Source organism: Dufourea novaeangliae, unplaced genomic scaffold, assembly GCF_001272555.1.
Source record: "Dufourea novaeangliae isolate 0120121106 unplaced genomic scaffold, ASM127255v1 scaffold379, whole genome shotgun sequence".
Classification (NCBI taxonomy): domain Eukaryota; kingdom Metazoa; phylum Arthropoda; class Insecta; order Hymenoptera; family Halictidae; genus Dufourea; species Dufourea novaeangliae.
In genome coordinates, this window is record NW_015374290.1 from 396,928 (window position 1) to 417,220 (window position 20,293).

Below are 20,293 nucleotides of genomic sequence, written 5' to 3' on the forward strand. Positions count from 1 at the left end.
TTGTCTAGCACCGTGGTTATTGTACGATCCCATCGCGAAACACGCGAAAAGTTATATCGGACATAACTATCCTCATCCCCAGGCTAGAATCTAGGTAGGTCACGATCATGGACACTGAAGGTGGAACGAGCCACGAAAACGAGGGTGAGAAACTACAGGAAAGAAAAGAAATTCACCATATGGTTCGGTACTCTGAAACTGGAGTCTGCAATTAATAGATCGAGAGCTGCTGGCAGAGATTTTTCTCCGAATTTTGTCATCGACCGATTGCCTACGGAAAGGAGCTGCAAAAATTTCGTGCTTGACAGCTACAAAATTGATCGAAAGTAGATATTATGTGTATGTTAACCATGTATAACGTTTCGTTATACGTGCATCGAGACGTCGGGTGCCGCGCGCATCGTTTCTCACCTACGTTGCCCACCTTTCCATCAGGATCGGCCTCATCGTTCAACAATCTCATCTAGGATTACCCCATAGTAATTCTCTTCCCTCGAAATTCCGGGTGAGGCGGCGCGGAATGGGCTCCGAGGCATAGAAAGGGGATCGAATCGCCGAAGGATCGGAGAAAGAGCGAGAAAAAGATATATGGACGAGCACGCGGCGCATGTACGGAGAGCTCATAGAGGACCCTCCGCTCTCTAGACTCTAGACTGTGAGATGGTAAACGGCGATAACGAGGCGCGAGATAGGAGTCGGGAAGGCGCATCATAGGTAGACCTGGTACGGAAAGAAGGGGAAAGCCGTTCGTTCTCTTCCCGTTGCGCTCTCGTCCGCGCCTCGTAGCAGTCGTAGCGCAGCCCTATCTGTGCATCTGTATGTATGTTTCGCACGCACACCGACCGCACACTCTTGGCCCGCCCCCAATTTTTTTTTTATATGAAATCAGTCAAATTTCTACATAAAAGTAATACTAGAAGAGTTAGTCTATTAGAAACTATCGTCATTTATACTTTTTTCGTCACTTTAAATAGAATTCATCGTCGTTTTTTTTTCCCAATCGGCCCGTGCTCACGGCGATCGAAAGCGATTGCCGTGTCTGACCGGCCACAATCGCGCATACGCGACTCCTCGAACGGGGAAGAGACGTGGTTTTCCTGCCTGTAGCGCGCCGCGATTCCAAACGATTTATATCGCACGGTCCGCGTGATGGATCGCCTCGGTGAACGGGATAGCTTCGGTCTCCTGTCGAACGTAGCCAACATTGCAACACCCTGGTAAACGGCTACACGGTATAGGATGAATTTGTTTCAATTAGAGCGTGGAATCGAAACTATTGGGGATATCGCAACACTATTTAACCATCGATCGTTTCACAACGATTGAAAAAGATTAGGTACACTTCATGCGAACCGACTCCACATTTTCTGGGATTTAGAAGCCTGGAACGAACAATGAGCTCGCCACACCTGTGCGAGTTATTAAATCTTCTTCGCGAAGCTGCTTTATGGACTGTGGAGATTTCTGTGCCGGCCGATTCCTCCAACTCGTAATATTTCACGCGCGACCGGAGTTGGGTGAACTTTCTCAGGATTCGTCGGAACGAATCAACGCCCCGAGAAATCTAGGATCTATTTTGCGACGGCGATTGTCTAGGATTAATATTATATTCAGAAGGGGAATAGATGCGATTCAAAGTGGATCCGTCACCCGACAAGACCAAAGTTTTCTTATTTACCTCGCCAGGCATGCGTTTTCTTTCCGAATAAGCGAGCGGAGTGATCGGACAGGGGACACGAAATTCCACGAACGGAATTACGCAAATCAGACTGCGATGCGAGCATTCGTCCTGCCGTGGCTGAGACTTCTCGCTATCTTTCTCGCGGATCTCGCAGCGCGGTTTAGGTTGGCTCGCTCGCTCGCTCTCCTCAGGATGCAAAGACAGCAGAAGCAACAGCATCGGACTCCGAAGAGACGGTGCCTGCGCGAAATTTGCAAGTCCGGCGAAAGCACGATGCGCGGACGAGACCGCACGGATCTTCTCTCCGAAGCGGACCGAACGAAGGGAAGGTCCAAAGATCCGCCGAGTGGAAAAGAAACAAAAGGAGCAACCAAGGGAACACAAAGGAAAGAAAGGCAGCAGCGAATTGGTCGGCTCACGACGCGAAATACTTCACCCTTGAGCAGAAGGGAACTCTACTTTTACAGTCATTCCGGTTTCGAACGATGGCATGCCTGTACGGTATGCTTATATATATATATAATTCTCTTTGATCCGTCGCGGCCCGGCCCCGACAAATTTTCAACTTTAAATTCGGTCATCGGCGGAATCGGTTGAAATGCGAACGATCCTACCCAGACGGGGAACCAAATTTTATCCGAGGTCGTAACGGCCAGATCGTTCCCCGAATTATATCTCCGTGTATCTTTATAGACACTTTCGAACGACGCCACTAATCCTTGATCTTTATATAGTATCGCCGTTAAATTCGTTAAAGACTAACGACGTGTCGACAGGATAAGATTACTCCGGGCCGCGCCGGTCCTTTTCGAAAACTTGAAATTGTTTTTCCGAGGACGAGACGAACTCCGTGAAACGGCATTGGTTCAACAGTGGTTTTTAGTCGGCCTACGAATTATCCTGGAACACGGAATAACGTTAATATGGAGGAGCCTCTTTCGGAGACCGAGGCCATCGAGAGGAATCGCCATCGTCGTTCGAGTCGACCAATTAGAGAAACCGAAATGGATCGTTAGTAAACACGTCGGTTGTTATCTTCGGAACAACTTTCTTAAGAGGAGAGCGTCGCCTCGCGTCACACCGGGAGGGTTACCGATATATGTATGCTTAAGTACGCGGTGGCTCGATATTTGAAGTGCACATCGTTCGCGGCAACGTTCGCGGAGAATCGATGCACCAAACCGGCACAAAGGGAGCAGAAATCGAGAACAGACCACTCGGTTTCGGCTTCCCTCGGACCTCCGCCGTCTCCGCCACACCACCGTTCCTCCGGGTACCTTCGAAAAGGAGCGCAGAAAAGGGAAAGACGTGGTGCTGGGAGCCCTCAAAGAGAGCAGAGCGGTGATATTTAAAGCGTATGCAAAGAGTGCAGCTCCGTAGCAGCGGCAGCAGCTCTCGCGGCGGAGTGAGCGAGAAAGAGAGAGGCAAAAAGTCTTGGACAATGGCTGCTTGCGTTCGGCTGCCCGGAATCCGACTCGCGACGATTTATGCGACCTCGACGACGACGACGACGACGACGACGACGACGGCCCACCGCCTCCTCCTCTTCCTCCTCCTTTCTCCCCGAGTCTTCTTCTCATCCTACTCTCTTGTCCCGTAAAATTCAACCCTCTCGCTCCATCTTCCGCCCGGCGTTCGCCACACGAAGCGCATTCTCCGGACAAGAATCCCAGGGTACGAAAAGCACGAAACTGTCGATCGAGAAGTATCCGAAATTACACCGTGGAACAATCCGATCGGTAATTCGATTTCGTTGGAAATGTTTCTCCGATTATACATATTCGAATACTTCCGGTCGAGGAATCTTATCAACGGGATTACATTTTTACAATTACATTCTATCGAAAATCGCGACGAATTACGATTCATTCGAAAAATCCCTTCTGTTTCTAGATTTGGGGACGATGAAGGGAGAGAAGCCCAACGGCACTCGAATTCTTCTTATTTCCATTCCCGATCGGGCGCGTTCGCGGTGCGATCGCAGCGAATACCGAACGGCACGGTATTTGGTACAGGCGCTATCGAAACTCCCAGAAAAGTTGGGAGCGGCCGCTCGTTCCACGGATAAGATAAAGCCGGTCGTCTCTAGTCTCGATGATTCTCTTTGCCTCTCTCTCTCTCTCTTACACACACGTACACATACACTCTGCCAGGTATATACCATAAAGTCGGCCGTAAAATGAAACACGTTCCTCACTTTGTCGCCAGGGTTTTATGGAAGGATCGTGCAGTCGTTGGTCCCGTCCGTCCACAGGTCCGAACCGTGCCTGCCGAATAAGGAGTTCGTCTATATACGTTGCTTTTAACGACCTTCTCTTTTTCGACGATCAAATGCTCGTATAACGACCGCGGTGTTTTTCGTATTTCCAGAGAGATGCGTCCCTCGGCCTTATCGGAACAGGTGCTCGTAAAGCGACGGTACCGTCTTCCGGCGCTGGCGCGCCTCGGCCATCTGATAACGCGTTTCGATGGTTCGCAATAAATACGAAATTAATGAAAACCGAGGGAAGTTTGCGAGGCGAAATATCATCGAACGATACGGGTAGATATCCACGCGACGTTTAAACGCGCGATATTTTTACCCGGAACGTATATGCTTCTAGCATAGAGAAATGAATGTCTAAACACAACAGGTCACATAAAATAGCATCGACGACCTGCTACAGGAATAGTCGATGGCTTGCATTCGTTTACAAAGCGAAACACTTTGCACCTGTGCCAACGATCGAGCCCCGTCGGCCTCGTCTGACTTTAATCTGATAATCTGATTGGCTGCTGTGTGTCAAATATTGTGGGCCCGAGTGCCAGGCCTCGATCTTCCGTGCGAACAGGTTCCTCGCGCGGACGCGTGGCCGATTGGGAGCCAGCCGCGGTCCGAAATCATTCGGCCGATCGAATCTATAGAGGAAGAGCGTGTTTAAGCGCGAAACCCGAGACTGTTTCGAAACTGCCATTACCCAGCATCAAGCCGCACTCAAGGCTGCAAACCGACTTCTTGCTCGTATCCTTTCACAAGCGCGTCGTTAAATTCGCCGGTGGAAAAAAGGGCGGAAGGCCGAGGCTCGCGTTAACGTCGTTGCGCGCGCGATTCCCGAGTTCACCCACGTCGCCGCCGCGCCGCGCCGCGGTAATTACGATTTATCTGAGATCGCGATCGCGCCGCGCCGCGAGGAATTCGAGAACGTCATCGGTGTGGCGGTAATGCGGCATAATCTGTGAAAGACGCTCGAACGAGGAAGACATTTCGCGACAACCAACGCCGAATCGGAGGTCCTTGCGTCGAAAGTGGTCAGGATACTTTTTAACCTCGAATAGCCTACGTTTCCCTGGCCCTCTTCGCTCGATCGCTTTTTCTCGCGATCGCGCATAAAAAACCGCGAAGGCAAAGAGAAGGACGGAGACTTCGGGAAAAAAAGAGATCCGTCCGTCTCGAAGAGTAACGGAGAAAGAAGAAACAAGAGCGAAAGAGAGAGGCACCGCGTCGCTCGACGTACCTGGAACACACTCGAGGTTCGCGCATTGATATGCAACAGGCTGTATATGCGGACCATGGCGGTCGAACAATACGACCACCGGTAAGGCACCACCGTGTAAACTATCGACCATTCTCGAGCCTATAACGTACCGAACCGTGCCGGTCGATACGCCACGAGACACTTTACACGGTGCATCGGGTATATGGCGCGGTGAGCGCAAGTCGTGACGCGCCGTATCTTGCATCGGATGTACCACCAGTGTGGAAACACGGATACGTACCTCTCCCGCCTTTGCCGTTCTCCTCCCGCTCCCAACCCTCCGCGCGAGTTGGACCGCGACCGCGGCCAAGACCGCGCCAACCCACCCACCCGTTCGCGACCTTACCCTCCTTCGTATCCTCTCCACCTATTCGTTTCCTTCACCGTCTTCTTCTACCTTCTCCTTTTTCTCCATCTACCCCGATCGTCTCTTTCGCTACTTCTTGAATTCTGTTTCTTTGACCCCACGTGTTGCCCACCTGTTTTTACCCTTGACCACGACCTCCCCCCCTTGGCTCGTTCGCGTAACGATAATCATGGTCCCGAAGCGACAAGGGATGAGCCTCGATATGCACGCTCGCGACTCGGCAAGTTTCGCGAAATGTTCGAGGCTAGCTGCCCGTCGAAACGGATACCGCGTTCCTCGGAGGCATCGCGCACAATAGACTCCCTCGTATGATTTACATGCCGCCGGTTCCCCCTTGGACAGAAGAAAGAGGGATACAGGATGCTCGGTCCGAAGCCTGGCTGCCTCTCCTCGTACGATTGCGCGCGAGCGCACATTCTGTTCGTAGGATCGCTCGACGTACTAGCACGTACACCAACACGTGGCCGTTTGCTACGTCGCGCGGTTGCCGCCGTTTTCTCGTGACGCGACTATGCTAACGCGGTAACCGCGCGCGTGGAATACGTTTTCGATGCATTCGCCGGTTGCCGACCGGCGACCGTACCCCTATTTACCTTGCTTTCGAACCCCATCGATACCGAGCCTGGTATACATACATGTATGTACATATATGCGCGGGAATATTCGCGCAATTTCCGGCCAGAAGTTGACGTAACAACGGCGACGAAAAAACGCAAACATTCTTCGGAGACGGAGAAATTTCGTCGGTCATGAAACACTGGTCTACGAGCAAGAAAACTTTTAAACACGTACCTGGTGACAAAGATGACGCTGTCCCTTCCTTTACTCCACCCACGAGACTGTTCTGGGGTGTAGTTTCTTTAACCGTGAGAGTGTATCGCGGTTTTTCGCAACTAGCGATTCTGTGACCAGGGGAGGAAACGGTGATCCGAACTTCGACGTCGACGATGCTCTTGAGACCAGCCGCGTCCGTTGCCGTCACGTTCAACTGATGCAAAGACGAGCGAGACAGCAAGCTGGGCCTCGCTACTTGTAGCTCGCCGGTGTTTCGATCGATGTGAAACACTCCGGCTTCGTTGCCGTTCGTGATTCGATAGGCAACTTGGCCGAAGAGACCTGCGTCCAAATCTGTGGCCACCAGCCTCAAAATCGGCCCTTGTACCGGGCTGTCGCTCTTCAGGGTGACGTTATACTTTTGAGGTTCGAAGACTGGACGATTGTCGTTGACATCTGTTACTTGCACCCTCACGATAGCCACGGTACTCAATCCTCCTGCAACAAAACAATCGATAGATTAGGTTTTATAAACGACAAGACGATACATATATACATGTACAGTCACCAGGTAGTGAAATAAGTGTTAAATCGAATGCTAATTTGGCACACATTTCAGTAATTCCAAATACCAAATGGTAGGATGCCCTTTCTCTATGTTACTTTTTCCCCTAGTAGAAGCCGACTTTGCTCGTGGGTGTGCGTGTATATGTATATGTATAGAACTTGACACGCGTTTCGTGCGGAGACCAGAAGTGCAAACCGGCGCGGCGACACAGCAGTGCGATTATGTTTATTTCATTCTCGAGCGAAATCCTCTTATCGAACCAAATAGTGTCGGTGAATTAACCGGCGTAGAGAACGAATCTACGGGGTCTCTCGAAGCTGGTCGACATAAATCTCCAGCGTCTCGTACCGTTGCCTTTTTTCGGAGCCAATCAACCTCTTACCACCATTCAACGTCGTTCTCTCTCCCTTTCTACCCCTCTCTGTTCTTCTTCTTTCGCCCACATTAAAGTTCATTCCTTCCGTTTTTCTCTTTTCGCTTAAAGTCCCTTGATTTCGATTTCTCGCACACATTAATTCGAGGATCTAGCACGCAAATATCCTGTGCCAAGGTGCCAATATTAACAGTTCGTTCTAGGTTCGTAATTGTATTTGTTCCTTCGCGTACCATCCTCTACTTAAATAAACACACTAGCCGATCCCATAGTTCTTCTTTCTTTTCCAGACGTTCCACTTTTCGTGCAATCACACTCCTGGAGCATATAGCGAGCACAGTCGCTCTGTTGTTCGTCGAACGGGATCAAAAAGAATGGAAAAAAATCACGAGCTGATAATTCGTTTGCGCGTTGAAGTATCGCCTCCCTCCGCGTCCGAATGATATACGGTCTGACGGAAAGTAATAACGCTCCCTCGATCGCTATCCGTAAATCACGTTATTCGGCGGGGCCTAATCGTGTTCTACGATTCCTCTTCCTTTCGTCGAAGCGTCGGACGGTGACCGAGGATTAATTAATCGACGCCGAAACGGCCCTGCGAACGAGCGCGATAACGCGGCCGGCGCTCCTGGTTGCCCGGGCTGATTTAGGCGAACTCCGGCGCAAGTGTTAATATTAAAGACAGTATGTAAAACGGGTAATCCGATGTTTAAACGGTTTACACCCGTAACTCATAGTAATATATGGACACGGCCACGCGGACCTCGGAGCGCGACGAGATTTATAAGTACGAGTGTCATTGGAGTCATGCGTCAAGGGCCAGCCTTCCCTTTCCCCGTGTGCCACCTCTCTTCGACGTGCCGCGCCACACCGTTCCTTTCCGTTCCGATCCGTTCTTCTAAGTACTCCATTCCTTCCACCGAGAGGACCGAAAAGAACGACGAACCTTTCGACCATCTTCCCGCAGTGTCCACCGGACATCTTCTGCACGACTTCGAGGTATCGAAATGCCGATCTTCGGGACCCTACCTATACTCGAGCACGCTAATTCCCTTTAAGAAATGCACCCCTAATTTCTCTATCGAAAGATTCCTTTTCTTTTCGGGTCTCTCGCTCTTTGTACCTGCCTCTTACCGATTCTCCCGCTCGAAACGAACGTGTCGCAGTAGGATGCCGCTACCCGGACTAAGGTAATGGCACATTATGTGGCCAATGATTGCAGAGGTGCTCAAATCGACGTAGATAAACAAATAACGTGACGTATTTCGTAATCCGAAACAACGAGTTACCTAACGTTTATTCTTGACCGATCGATCTCGATAAACTCCCGGTCTCTCGAGCTGTTATTCGTCGACGAGCTCGAGGTCGCGCAAGCACGTGTGTTCTTCGAAAAGAGCCGCAAAGGCAAAAAAAGCTACGGGGACAATGATCGCCGGTGGGAGTTAAATCCGAAAGATTTATGACGCCAGTGTCGATGCAGTCACCGACGCGGCGGTGTCGTCCCGGCTTTCAGGAAGTTGCTGCAACTCCGGCCGCGCCTTTCTTTGCATTTCTGTAGGTACGTTGATCGTAGGACGTGCATCAAGATGCGCGTCTCGTTTCGCATGTACACCACGTAATGCGCAATTTCCAGAAAGAAGATAACATCGGTCCAGATCTCTGTTTCGTCAGGATCACAAGCGACAGTTGGAACCGAAATTTCGAGATTTTATCCGTATCATCCTCGCATTGTTCAGCGGAGGACGAGCGCGTCTCTCGTCTTCAGCAACCTTGCTCCTTATCTTCTCGAAGAAGAGAAACGTTTCGGTGAAGTGAACTTGCACGATCGATTTTATATCCGTTTCCACATAACTATGCTCGTGTTACAGATTCTGGTGAAGAGCAATCGATTGAAATTTATCATCCTACGGGTTAACAAAGAATCCCTGAGAGGACGGCCGGTGTTCAATCTGTAACAGCGATCGGTTCGCTTACTCTTAAGACTGAAAAAAATGGCTGGAGAAAGTCTATCGCGTACAGATCTCCGGACACTCGGTATACATATGTACAGTTCATTATTAAATTTAATTAGCCACAGGTTTAATCATTCTCACATAAAGTTAATTCGGCGTGTGAGTTCGCGACATTCCAAAGTATTTGATTAAGAAATCGCGACGTAACAGCAGGGCCGGTCCTAGGTAATAATTATAGGTATAAGTTCGCCGTTATCCAGCACCATTAAGGCGATACAGCGGCGCGTTCGGGTTACCCCCGTTGCTCTTCCCAGCAGATGTTTATCGTCGAATGCGTTTTCCAGCTAAGTGTCGGGGTTTCTAGCAGCGAAAATGAAAGATGGCCTTGGCATCTCGTCTTCCGGATGGGTAAACGTTACGTTCGCTCGTGTAAATCGTCGATGGCTCGAGTCTCGGGGGTGCGAGTGTCGCAAGCCCATTCGTGCACCGAACCGATATAACCGAAGTAACTTTTTGCGCGACATCGACGCGTCCCGGGAGGGATAGTTATCACGGCGGCGTGGCGTTGATATTATGCCTCGTAATCGCGTATCTCGAGAGCCATTGGAGCCGAGACGCGTTCGTTCGAGCTAGCTCGGTGCTGGCGTCGTCTAAAGTCGTCAGCAGGTGGTATAAATCACGCCAAGCTGGCTCGCGTGGTGCGCTGGTCGATCCGTTGATGCCTCGCGGTTGGTCCGACCGTTGTGCTGCGCTGCGGTACGCTCCCGTCATATTCGCCGAGCGGTACTATTGTCCCGATGCTGTCGGCGAGCCTGGTAGCACACCGTTCGAACAATCGTATCGATAACGAGCGACAATTATGGACCAGAGTTCTGCTGTTTGCAAAACGGCATCCAGCCAACAATAGAGCTTCCACTCGCCTCTGCTCCTTCGTCCTCTCTTCCTCGAGTTCCTGCTTCTTCTATCGCGACTCGGTCTTCCCTCCGCTCTAATTTTCTTATTAATCCAACCAGCCACCATTATCTACTCTATCTGTACAAGTTTTTTCCACTGTTCTCGGTTCATTTAAACGTCGTTCGATCGTATCGACGAAGAAGCTACTACTATATCTGTTGGAAACCTAACGCCAACCTTCCGGTGGATCAATGGACTTCAGTCATTGTCCTCTTCTCACGTCGTTGGACTAGCGTGGACGGAGGCTGTTGAAAATGGGCACACACCGTGCACCGACGACATAAATCATACACCCCATTACAGGGCTACTAGATCTTGGCACGGCGATAGGCTAGCTCGTCCTTCGTTCCACCAGCACGCGGCTCCCGTAGCTAGCTCTTTTTCTTCCTGGTGCCACGTTTCCGCCGTGTGTCGCCGCCCCGCGCCGTGTGGCTGCTGCTTCTTCGTTCTCGTTTCTGCGTCTCTCACCTCTACGTTAGCGAGAGATAAGACCGAGGAAAAGCATTGTTCGCGCGGTCGGTACTTTATGGGCTCCTATTTTGGTCACGGAAGATTCGTTACGGTACGTCGCGGCGACGCTAATCGATCGACGTATCGGGCGAAAGTTACGAGATATTATGTACCTCGTTTCGAGTTCAAGGGACTCGACGCGAAATAGCTGTCGGATGGGAAATAATTAAGCGCGGCCTTCTTCGGGTTCTTACCTCTATCGGTGGCGATGACTGGGACCTCGAGATAGGGAGAGGTTTCTCTGTCCAGAGGTGTTCTCACGCAGATATCCCCGGTGTCGCTGCGCACCATCAGCTGCTCGCTTTCAACTCTTCCAGCGGCCAGCGTGTAATTCACCATCGCGTTCACGCCGCAATCCGGGTCGGTCGCCTGTACCTGAAAGGGTCGAGATTTTCAAATTAATTGCGCGCCGTTAAGTAATTGCAGGGTGTCGCGACGAGTTGAATAAACAGGGACGTCAGCGAACCCGTGGGTATCGATTAACAACCAGAGATTCACGAGTGCGGAGGCCGGCCGAAAACGAGGCGCCGCGCAGCGCCGCTCCGCGCCGCGCCGTTCTAGGGTCCGAATCCTCGGCACGGGGCGATTTGTTTAATTTCGTTCAGCGTTCAGCTGAAACGGGATACCCGAGGATCGCCAGGAAGGTGGTCCATTCGTAATAGCGGACCCGGTGACTAATTTGCGAGTGGCCCGTTTGCTCCACCTCCCCACGAGAGGATAGGATCCAGCGACGTTATAACGACGAACGTGGAGGCGGTGATGGACGCCTCCGTGCTTCCAGCACTTGTTATTTATGCGACGACGTATCGCCACCTCTCATCCTCGATGGATTACAAGTTGCAACGTTTTTCGTTGCGTCGCTCACGAAAATACCCGAACATATTTTTTGGTAGGTCGCAACACGACCAACGCGACACCGCGCATTTTCAGAGGAGGTACGACGACAGGAGTTCTAAATACACTTAACTCGGTCCGTGACTTCCGCTCTACCGCTACGTCCACACTACGCGGCTGACCACAAGACGGACAATTCTACTCACACGTGTATATGTATACACGCGTAATACATAAAACTCGTATTTCGTCCAGGTGAAAAGTTGCTCTTGATCGTCGGACGAAACGTAAGGCAGACCTTTTTTATTTCCGTGGCAGCACGGTATCGGAAGTACTGCGTAACTAATAGATAACGATCGATCGATGGATCTGTAATTGGTGCCGCAATCGATCAAACGCGGGAGTAACGTGACGAGCAATCGGAATAGAGAGGGAGATAGAGATATATATAGAAGGAAGACTCGTAAATTTACCAGCTCGGCACGTAATTTGCGGGATAGTAGTCGTGTAGTGTGCCAATCGTCGGGAACTGGAAGCAGAAGAACTCGAAAGACGCGAGCCAGGGACGGTAATGAACCCTTTAACCCAGCCAGAGCTGCTTTAATGACAGTTTAAAGTTTCTTCTCGCGTTCGAGGTATCGCACCGGCCATCTAGCCGTGATCCGAACGTTCACCGGAGAAATCGTACCGATCGTGTTCACCCGGGAACTTGGAATCGCGGGATCCGATTGCGATCGATGATAAATTACTCGGTTACACGGCTCGTCGTACTCGTCGCTACCAATCGCGTCTAAAATTCTCAGACGGCGATTACGATGAGAATCGTAGGCGAGCCAAATTCTGCGAAACTCGGCGCAATTAGGGCTCTGTAACGTTCGAGAGTGGCAACAACACAGAACGCGGCAGTAACTGTTTCGCGACTTTTCCTTCGCGAACAACTACTCGGACGCAGTTGCCCGATTCGGTGCAGATACGTGCCTACCGAGAGAAACGAAAACGAAGAGAGGCGAGCTTCCATCGAGAAGAGCGAAGAAAAAGAAAAAGGAAGCAACGGAGGCTCCAGCCGTAAGGAAGAGAGACAGTAGATAATAAAGCAGGAGTCCACGAAGAATGATTTACGGGCGGCCGGTCGAATAACTTTCCCGCCAACACTGTTGCCACCTTGAAGAGGCATTGCATCTGCGGCTCGCTTGGTCCTAGCGTCTCGACGAGTAACACAAGGGACAAGATAAAGGTTAAAGTCTCTATAAACAAAAAAAAAAAAAGAAAAGAAAAACGTGTACAGGATTTCTTTTTCAAATCAAGCAAGGAATTTGTTACTAATTCCGAATCATGGAAAGGGGCAGGCGATAAAGAAGTAGGTTTGCTGTTGCTCGGAATTGTTGATTCGTTAATCCTGCGCATTAACTACCGTTTAATCTCTCGCTGGCGTCCACTATCGCGAAGACAACCAGTTTACGATTCGCGAACGATGTTATCGAGGCAACCTTTCAGTTCGTTGAATTATTAAACTCGACGCGTGATACGGTTAAATGTAGGCAGGTATCTTGTTACAAACACGCTGTTCACAATTTTCTTGGCTAATCCAATAACTCATGATCGTGCGCGACGATAGTTTCACTTTCTATCGACAGATTAATACTTATTCGTTTACTTTATGCCGTGGCAGTTTCACGGGCTCCTCGTGTCCAGTTCTCGACGCATCTGCATAATTTTCCAATTTAGATTTGCATTTCTAAATTGCATTCTCGCGCCTCTTATCTCTCGTCGGTTATCGTATAATTCCGAGTAGTCGCGAATCGTTCCTTTGTTGGCTTGGGTCGCGTACTCTTACTCTTTATCCTTCTTCTCGGAGCATTGTAAAAATGTTTGCATCCCGAACGTTACGAGAACGCCCCGTCCGTCGATTCGACGCGAATTTTGTCGAATCTTTCGCTGGCAGTCTAGGACGGAAACAAAAGAAAGAAAAAGCAAAGCAAAGACCGGAGATGGGAGGAACGTATTGCCCGGTTGCGGCAGGTTCACCGTAGCTGTATTAAATCGCGAGCAGTTTTACCTGTTATTCCGCTGCCCGGCGAATGTATACCACGCGGTGCATTGTTCCGCTGGTTTTGTTGCGCTCCGACCTTGCGGGGAATATCGATTTCAATCGGGGTGTATACGGAATACAATCCACCGTGGGTTTCCTTCGAAAAGACCGAGAGGGAGGAACAGAGAGGGGCACAAGAGAGATAGATAGATAGATAGAGAGAGAAAGAGAACAGCGCGGCGTGTAAGGATCTCTGAATACCAGAGCGCTCTCGAACCAAATGCCTCCGCGCCCTTTGCAGAGAGAACTCTGTGAATAACAGCTCGTGTTTTCAAAAACGTTTTACCACAAAGGCGCTCCATAAACGCGAAGGGATTCTATCGAATTTCCAATGAGATTCTTCTTTCCGATTTGCACGCAGCAAAACACATCGGTCCAACTTTTTATGTTCTGTTTTCCCATTAGTCGAGGCTTTTTAGAAACCATTCGGTATGTTTCCGCCTCTTCCGACGACCAATGGTAGCGGGTTTCGGTAGGCGGTGTACTCGTTGGCTACTGCGAGAGAGGTGAAGGAACAGCGTAAAGGTTGCCGTTGCTCCTTTTGCTCGTTTCTCTCGATTGCTCGTTCACCACGGGCCCCTCTCGACACCTTCATTTTCTTTCAACTTTCTTGAAACCTCCATCGCTGCCGATTTCTGCGCGCGGTTAGTCGCGCGACAGCGGCGTGCCGTTGCGACTGCGATCAAAGCCGCGAGACAACTCGCCCGTTACAGGTACAAATTGTCGGGCTGCTAAAGTTATCGCCGTAAATCGCGGATGACTCGGCGTACCGCATCTGGTATGTCGGGTTTTATTCGCCGCGCCGGGCCCGCGATGACGATACAGCTCGGCGCCGGCCGTACAAGCGATAGATGGCCCCGCAATTGACCATTCTTTCCGATGGGACGCGCTCGAACCCGTGGCTGTAATTGCGCGTGCGTTCCTTCTCGCGGCGACCTCTCGATGCATTTTTTGCGTTTTTCATTTCTTTCTCGCGGATTTTCGCGTATCGGAACGAACTAGCGAGTGGTCGAACGCAATACAAGAAATCGAGGGAATAATAGAGATGACTTTTCGAGGACGACGTAGATTCGCGACCGGAGAAAATGGTGGAAATCGAAAAAAAAAAAAACAAAGGGGAGGTTTCGCGCAAGCCATGGTAATTTTAGCTATCCCGATAAAAGATCGCGTGTACGAGGCAATTATTCTCGGAAGATAGGTATGAAGCTCCGTTCGTATAAAATCTATACTACATATAGATGCATGGCTCTTCAGCGCTTAAGAAGACCCCATTACGAGGTTATAATCGATCTCGCCCGTAATTGCTAGACCGGTTTCCAGCGTTCCGGATCGTGTGCTGCAGTTCGGTGTAGCTCGCCTGGAAGTTTCGTCGCGTTGCTCGGTACATGTACGTACTGAATGAGCTCTGTTCCGTTTCTACGTTCTTCGCGGTTTCGTAGTTAGAAATCGGTCGCGGTCAACGATCGACACGGGGGCAAAGTCGGCGCACGATACCGCGAAATCGCGATGCACTCGCCCCGGTTTGATTAATGCAAGCGATTCAACGAGTTAATAGCCCCGCCTTTCAGTATTTCCATCATACGGAAAAAATATTCGTTAATATTGTATGAAATTCCCTTGCATTAAGCTTACCGAAAGGCCTCGCATTCCCCGAGGTCAACGATGCCGCGCGCGCGAACCAGGTATTCGCCGTGTGTGTACACACTGCGCCGCGATCGTTGCCACGCTACGATATAACGATATTTCATACGATTATCCTTCACATCGTTGGGTTACTAAATCATCCACCAAAGGCAGTAGTATCTTCCTCCTGAGCGGTCGTATAATCCTCCGGAGCGATCCATAAAACCGTGGCGAACTGGAGCGCGATTGCCCTTAACAGCAGCGCGTCTTGCGTCCCTTCAAAACCGGCATGCCTGTCAAAGGTATCGCGCGATTTATTTCGCTTCCGACGCGAACGCCTCATTAGCGACCCGCTAAAACCCCGTTCGCTTCCTCTTTCGACTAATTAACGCGGATCGTACACCGTGCGTTTATTAACAAACGTCGGCGAAATTCCAACCGCCACGTGGTCCCTTTCGCGAAATCATTTCGCGATAAAACTACCACCACCCTTCTGGACGCGGGAGAGCGGAGTAGGTATCCGAGAGGATTTTTCTCCGTTGCCCGGGTCCTAACCCCCCGTCGTCCCGGGTGCTTTCCGTTGGTCGTGCGTGCGACCACGCGGGCCGCTGGTTTTTGCTCGCTCGAGCTCGACAGATAGAGCTGTTCGTCGAGTAAGCTCGGAAGCCATCCTCGGTATTCCCGGCTCGCCGACTCTCTGATGGACTGACAGTCGTCCACCGGTGCCACGAGTATTCCTCGCGATCCTTTCACTCCGCCGTCCTATCCGCGTTGCGTTCTTCTCGGTCTCGAGCCGGGAAGCGTTTCCTGTCCCCGTGTGGAGCGGCCGCTGATCGCGACACGACAGGACGTTCGTTCTCTATCGATCTATCTTTGTTTTGCTCGTCGACGGTAAACGATAGCCGAAGCTTGGGCGCGGGCGATTCACGGTGAAAAATAGGTACGCATCGAAACGATTCCAGGAAACCACTCGCGCACGCTCGTTACGTACGCAGATATAATCCGGCGTAGTCGCGTTTAAAATTCTTGTCATTTGCACATAAGGCCGCCTAATTGCGCGACCATGCGACGCGTGGACCAAGCGCACGCGAGCTGCCCGGTTATCTAAGAAAGGGAAAGGGAGTGGGAGAGCGAGGGAACGAGAGAATGGGAGAGGACGAACCGGAAGTTTCGTGGGTGGAAGCCTGGTCCGCGCCACGATCCTTTGTCACGCGAATTGACATGCAGGAACGATGCCCGGGTAGCCGTCACGTGAGTCACCGCGGGTGTGCGACCGCACAATTAGCTGGATGCGTATTCCGTTTGCATAAATAAATATGCGCGTGTGTTGCCGCCTCCCTCTTCGTACCGCTCCCCCACCGTCTTCGTCTCTCACTCCCGTCGAATCCGCGTATGCATGGCTGTACCTGCGCACGTAGGCTGCAAATAGACGGTGAAAAATCGCGAACGGCGAAAGAAACAGGAAGGAAAGGAAGCGCGAGGGAAAAACAAGACCGACGAGTAAGAGCAGGGGAAGAAGAAGAAGAAGAAGCGGAATAAGAGGAATAAGCGGTGTGGTAAACTCCGTTCTGTATCTCCAAATAGAGACTCACGGTTCCGCGGACTAATTGAAGTTGGAATTTTTTCCACGCGCACAATAACCCATTCCCCGAGCGTTGCGTGTATGCCGAGGAATTCACGGTTTTATGTGCTTGTAGCCGCGGTTCAACTGACCCGAGTCTCGATAATAGAGCGCTCAGAATCGCGTAGTAATTGCATCGCCCGGGTTAGAAGAACGGTTACTAAAAAAAAAGGAAATTAAGATCGAAACTGTGAGGCGAGACGGAACGAGGTTTCACGTAAATTGAGTGGCTGGCAAGTGGGCGCTGGGGAGGTACCGGGATCGGTCTAAATGTCCGCGACAAGAAGATAATCGAGCTCTCGGTGTCCCAGGGTACCGGAGCTCGTCTCCCGGCGCAGTTACAGCCGGTATACACGACGTACGGTACTAAATGTCGTGAGCGGTACCGAGCCCGGTACGACGCTTTACATACGAGCTCGCAAGAGCTTACCGCGGCAAAAGTGACCGCTAAGGGAACCTAGAGGAGGAGGGAAGTCCGCACAATGCTACCAACCCGACGAACTCTATAGAGCTGTCACTCACTGTTGCCCGAACAGTCGGTTGCCGGAGACGACTCGTCTTTCTCTCTTTCTCTCTCGCCTCGGTACTTCTTCTTCGATACTCTCCTCTGCTCGTTTTCTTCATTCGCCGAGTCTCTACTTTCCTCTCCCTCCGGTCGTCTCTTCTTCGATTCTGCCACGCGAAGAACCGCAACGGGTTCATCGACGTTGATTTTCTATAGAGTTGGACAAGGAACATCGGGGACGTCACGGATATCACTGGGCTCGTACGCGTTGTCAATGATCGCGCGAGGACCGCGGGCATCGACAAGACGATCATCGTAAAGTCACACGCGACTCGCGAGTCTGTTGCGTTTCACCACCGATCGACTCGTCGCCGTCGCGTCGGGCCGGTTCGTTTCCGGAGGATCCAAAAGGAGCGTGTATTCGACGGATCGTACCCAGCCGATCGAGAGACGCGACACGATCTTCTCGCGGAAGAAGAAGAAGAAGAAGAAGCTGTGTGGGACCTTCTCTTAACCTTTGCTCTTGGGGTGCGTGTTTTTGCCATGGAGCCGCAAGCCGAGAGGCGAGTCGAACCGGGGCCCCCGGCGGGTCGGTGTCCGGTAATTGCGATGAGATATGGCGGCCACTTCTCATTAAAATAGTTTAATATATATTTGTCAAGCTATCACCGCTACGTATGTCCAGCCATTCGTTGTCGCCTCTCCTCCCTCCGCGCGTTCCTCCCCTCCTACGTGGGGAGACAGCGGGATCGCGGGGTTTATTTTTCGCAAATTCGGCATCTGGCTAATAGCGGCCGTTTGTCTCGTTGTCACCGGTAGGGCTCGTTCACAGAAATTCAGGTACGAACCTCGCCGCGCGAGAAAAGACGCCAATCGACTTCCCGAGGCTACAAACACCACGATCGTCGTTTTCATTATTTCTCCGCAAGAATCTGTTGAGATTTCAGCGTGGTATGGGTCGTCTACAGTTACAGGAATCGTTAATGAAACGGGCGTCGAACGAACTTATGCATCGGGCGGGAGGAGTACCTATACATATACATATGCAGGTATAGATATTCGTTCCATTTAAGTTTCAAGTCTACTGCATCGTATCTGTTCCTATTCAGAAGGCTATTTGCAGGTATCGAATGAGCGGTTGAAATTACTGTTCCTCTAATCGACGCGACGCGACGCGACCCTCTCAACTATTCCTCCTTCGATCGACAGCGCGGCAACCATTAGCTCTATCCACGATGTCGCTAGAAATGTTACATTATTGCGAGTGGCACTTGCTCGCTACTCACAGTATCCTCTTGTTTCTCTCTTTATCGCTCCCTACCTGCTCGCATAACCATGCACGAAGGATACTAGGGTGCAGAAGAGCTCGTTAGTAATCTGCCTTTACAATCGGCCAGTATATACGTAGCCGTGGGCGGATGTCGACAGTTAAATCTGCAGTTTAAACGCGCGGATCGTTGCACGACACTACGTACACACGTAGGACGTTTTTATGCGTATTAACCGAGTCAAAACTGGCATACGGGGCCGCGATAATTGGAGCCCCCGCGTCATGGAATTGCACCGCGACCTTGGTCAAGGTGCGAAAGGTTTATCCCAGCAGTCTCGCCGAGCAGAAACCAGCTCCTTTATCCTGTACTCGTACCCGCGCAAGGCTCGTCGTTACTCGAGCGTTTTCGTAGCTTCTCGTCGCTCGAACGGCAATTAACGAGCAGCCGACGATTCGGCCAATACGATCGCCTGACGTTCACGGGAATTTTCTCGACCGGGTCGTTAAACGATGCTAACGTTTCAATTCCGTATCCACGACGGAACCGAGAATTGGAGGAGGGAAGTCTCGGATAAACGTTCCCGCCCCGTGAAATTATCGACGAAAGCTTTTCGAATAATTCAGACTTTTACGACAGTCTTGAAAGCACGGTCCCAAGTCCGTTGCCGCCGCAACCGCAGCCGCAACCGCCATCGCCACTCGGAGGTAAAAGCGAAGAATATAAATACTCGGAGACAAAGAGGAGCGAGATGCTCGCGGCTCGAAAGACCAGTTTATTATTATTCGGCAACCGCCCACGCGTAGCTGGTTGGTTCCCCGTTCCTCCCATCGTCTCGACCGGTTGCCCCGATGCCCGATTCCCGGCCTCGGATTCCGCGTTCCTCCGTTCTGTCTCTTATTCTTCCTCCTCCCACCGCGTTGCTTATTCTCCCTCGTTCGAGAAGCGACGGGCCTTCGTCGAGAAACGACTCGTGGAAAAGCAACTGTCGGCCGAGCGTGCCGCGCAACCATCGGCGCGGGTTAAGAGAAAGGTCGTCGATTAAGATAGCTGTCTGGTGTTCGTGGCGTGCCTTCTATAGTCCTTCTCTCGCTACCCTCTCTTCCTTCCTCGGTTCTTTCCTCCCTTTTCCGATCGGCCGTCGTCGCTTCGCGTGGTTTGTCTCAATAGAATACGATCTACGAACCGGTCGAGCGACACCCGCTACCCGCTACCCATGTGCCACCCTTTTCCTATCCTATCCTTTCTCCGTTTCTCCATCCCTCCACCTCCCCCATCCCTCATTTCTCGTCGATTACCAAGGATAAGGATACATACGGTTGCGAAGATTTTCTAATATCGCTCGTAGACACGGATTTTGGTATTCGACAGGATTTACGAACAATGCCGTTTGTAAAATTGTTACAGCGATTCGTTTACCCAGCGAATCCCGCCGAGTGTCGTTTTCTCTCGATCTAAGTACCTACGTATTAATTGTCCCCGTTGTCGGTGGATCGATCGAAATGTCTAACCGTAAAAGGAACGAAAGGCGATTCCAAATAATCGATGCACAGTTGGATTTCCAAGGGTCCGGAGTAATTGCGTCGGCCGGGAACGTCTCTGGCAATCCGCGATCGTGGAAGGCCGTGGCGATCGGTTGGCATATGTAGCGGCCGGTAA

General features: G+C 51.1%; 1 protein-coding gene across 1 annotated transcript in view; it reads right to left on the bottom strand.

Annotated features, from left to right (window-relative positions):
- LOC107192775 (protein dachsous) overlaps nucleotides 1–20,293 on the bottom strand; it is a 101,991-nt gene that overhangs the window by 31,956 nt on the left and 49,742 nt on the right. Inside the window, exons 3-4 of the mRNA XM_015582112.1 lie at nucleotides 10,889–11,069; nucleotides 6,356–6,835 (exon numbers count right to left, since the gene is read on the bottom strand). Coding sequence (XP_015437598.1) covers nucleotides 6,356–6,835; nucleotides 10,889–11,069 — 661 coding nt within the window. The remainder of the gene's footprint in view (nucleotides 1–6,355; nucleotides 6,836–10,888; nucleotides 11,070–20,293) is intronic.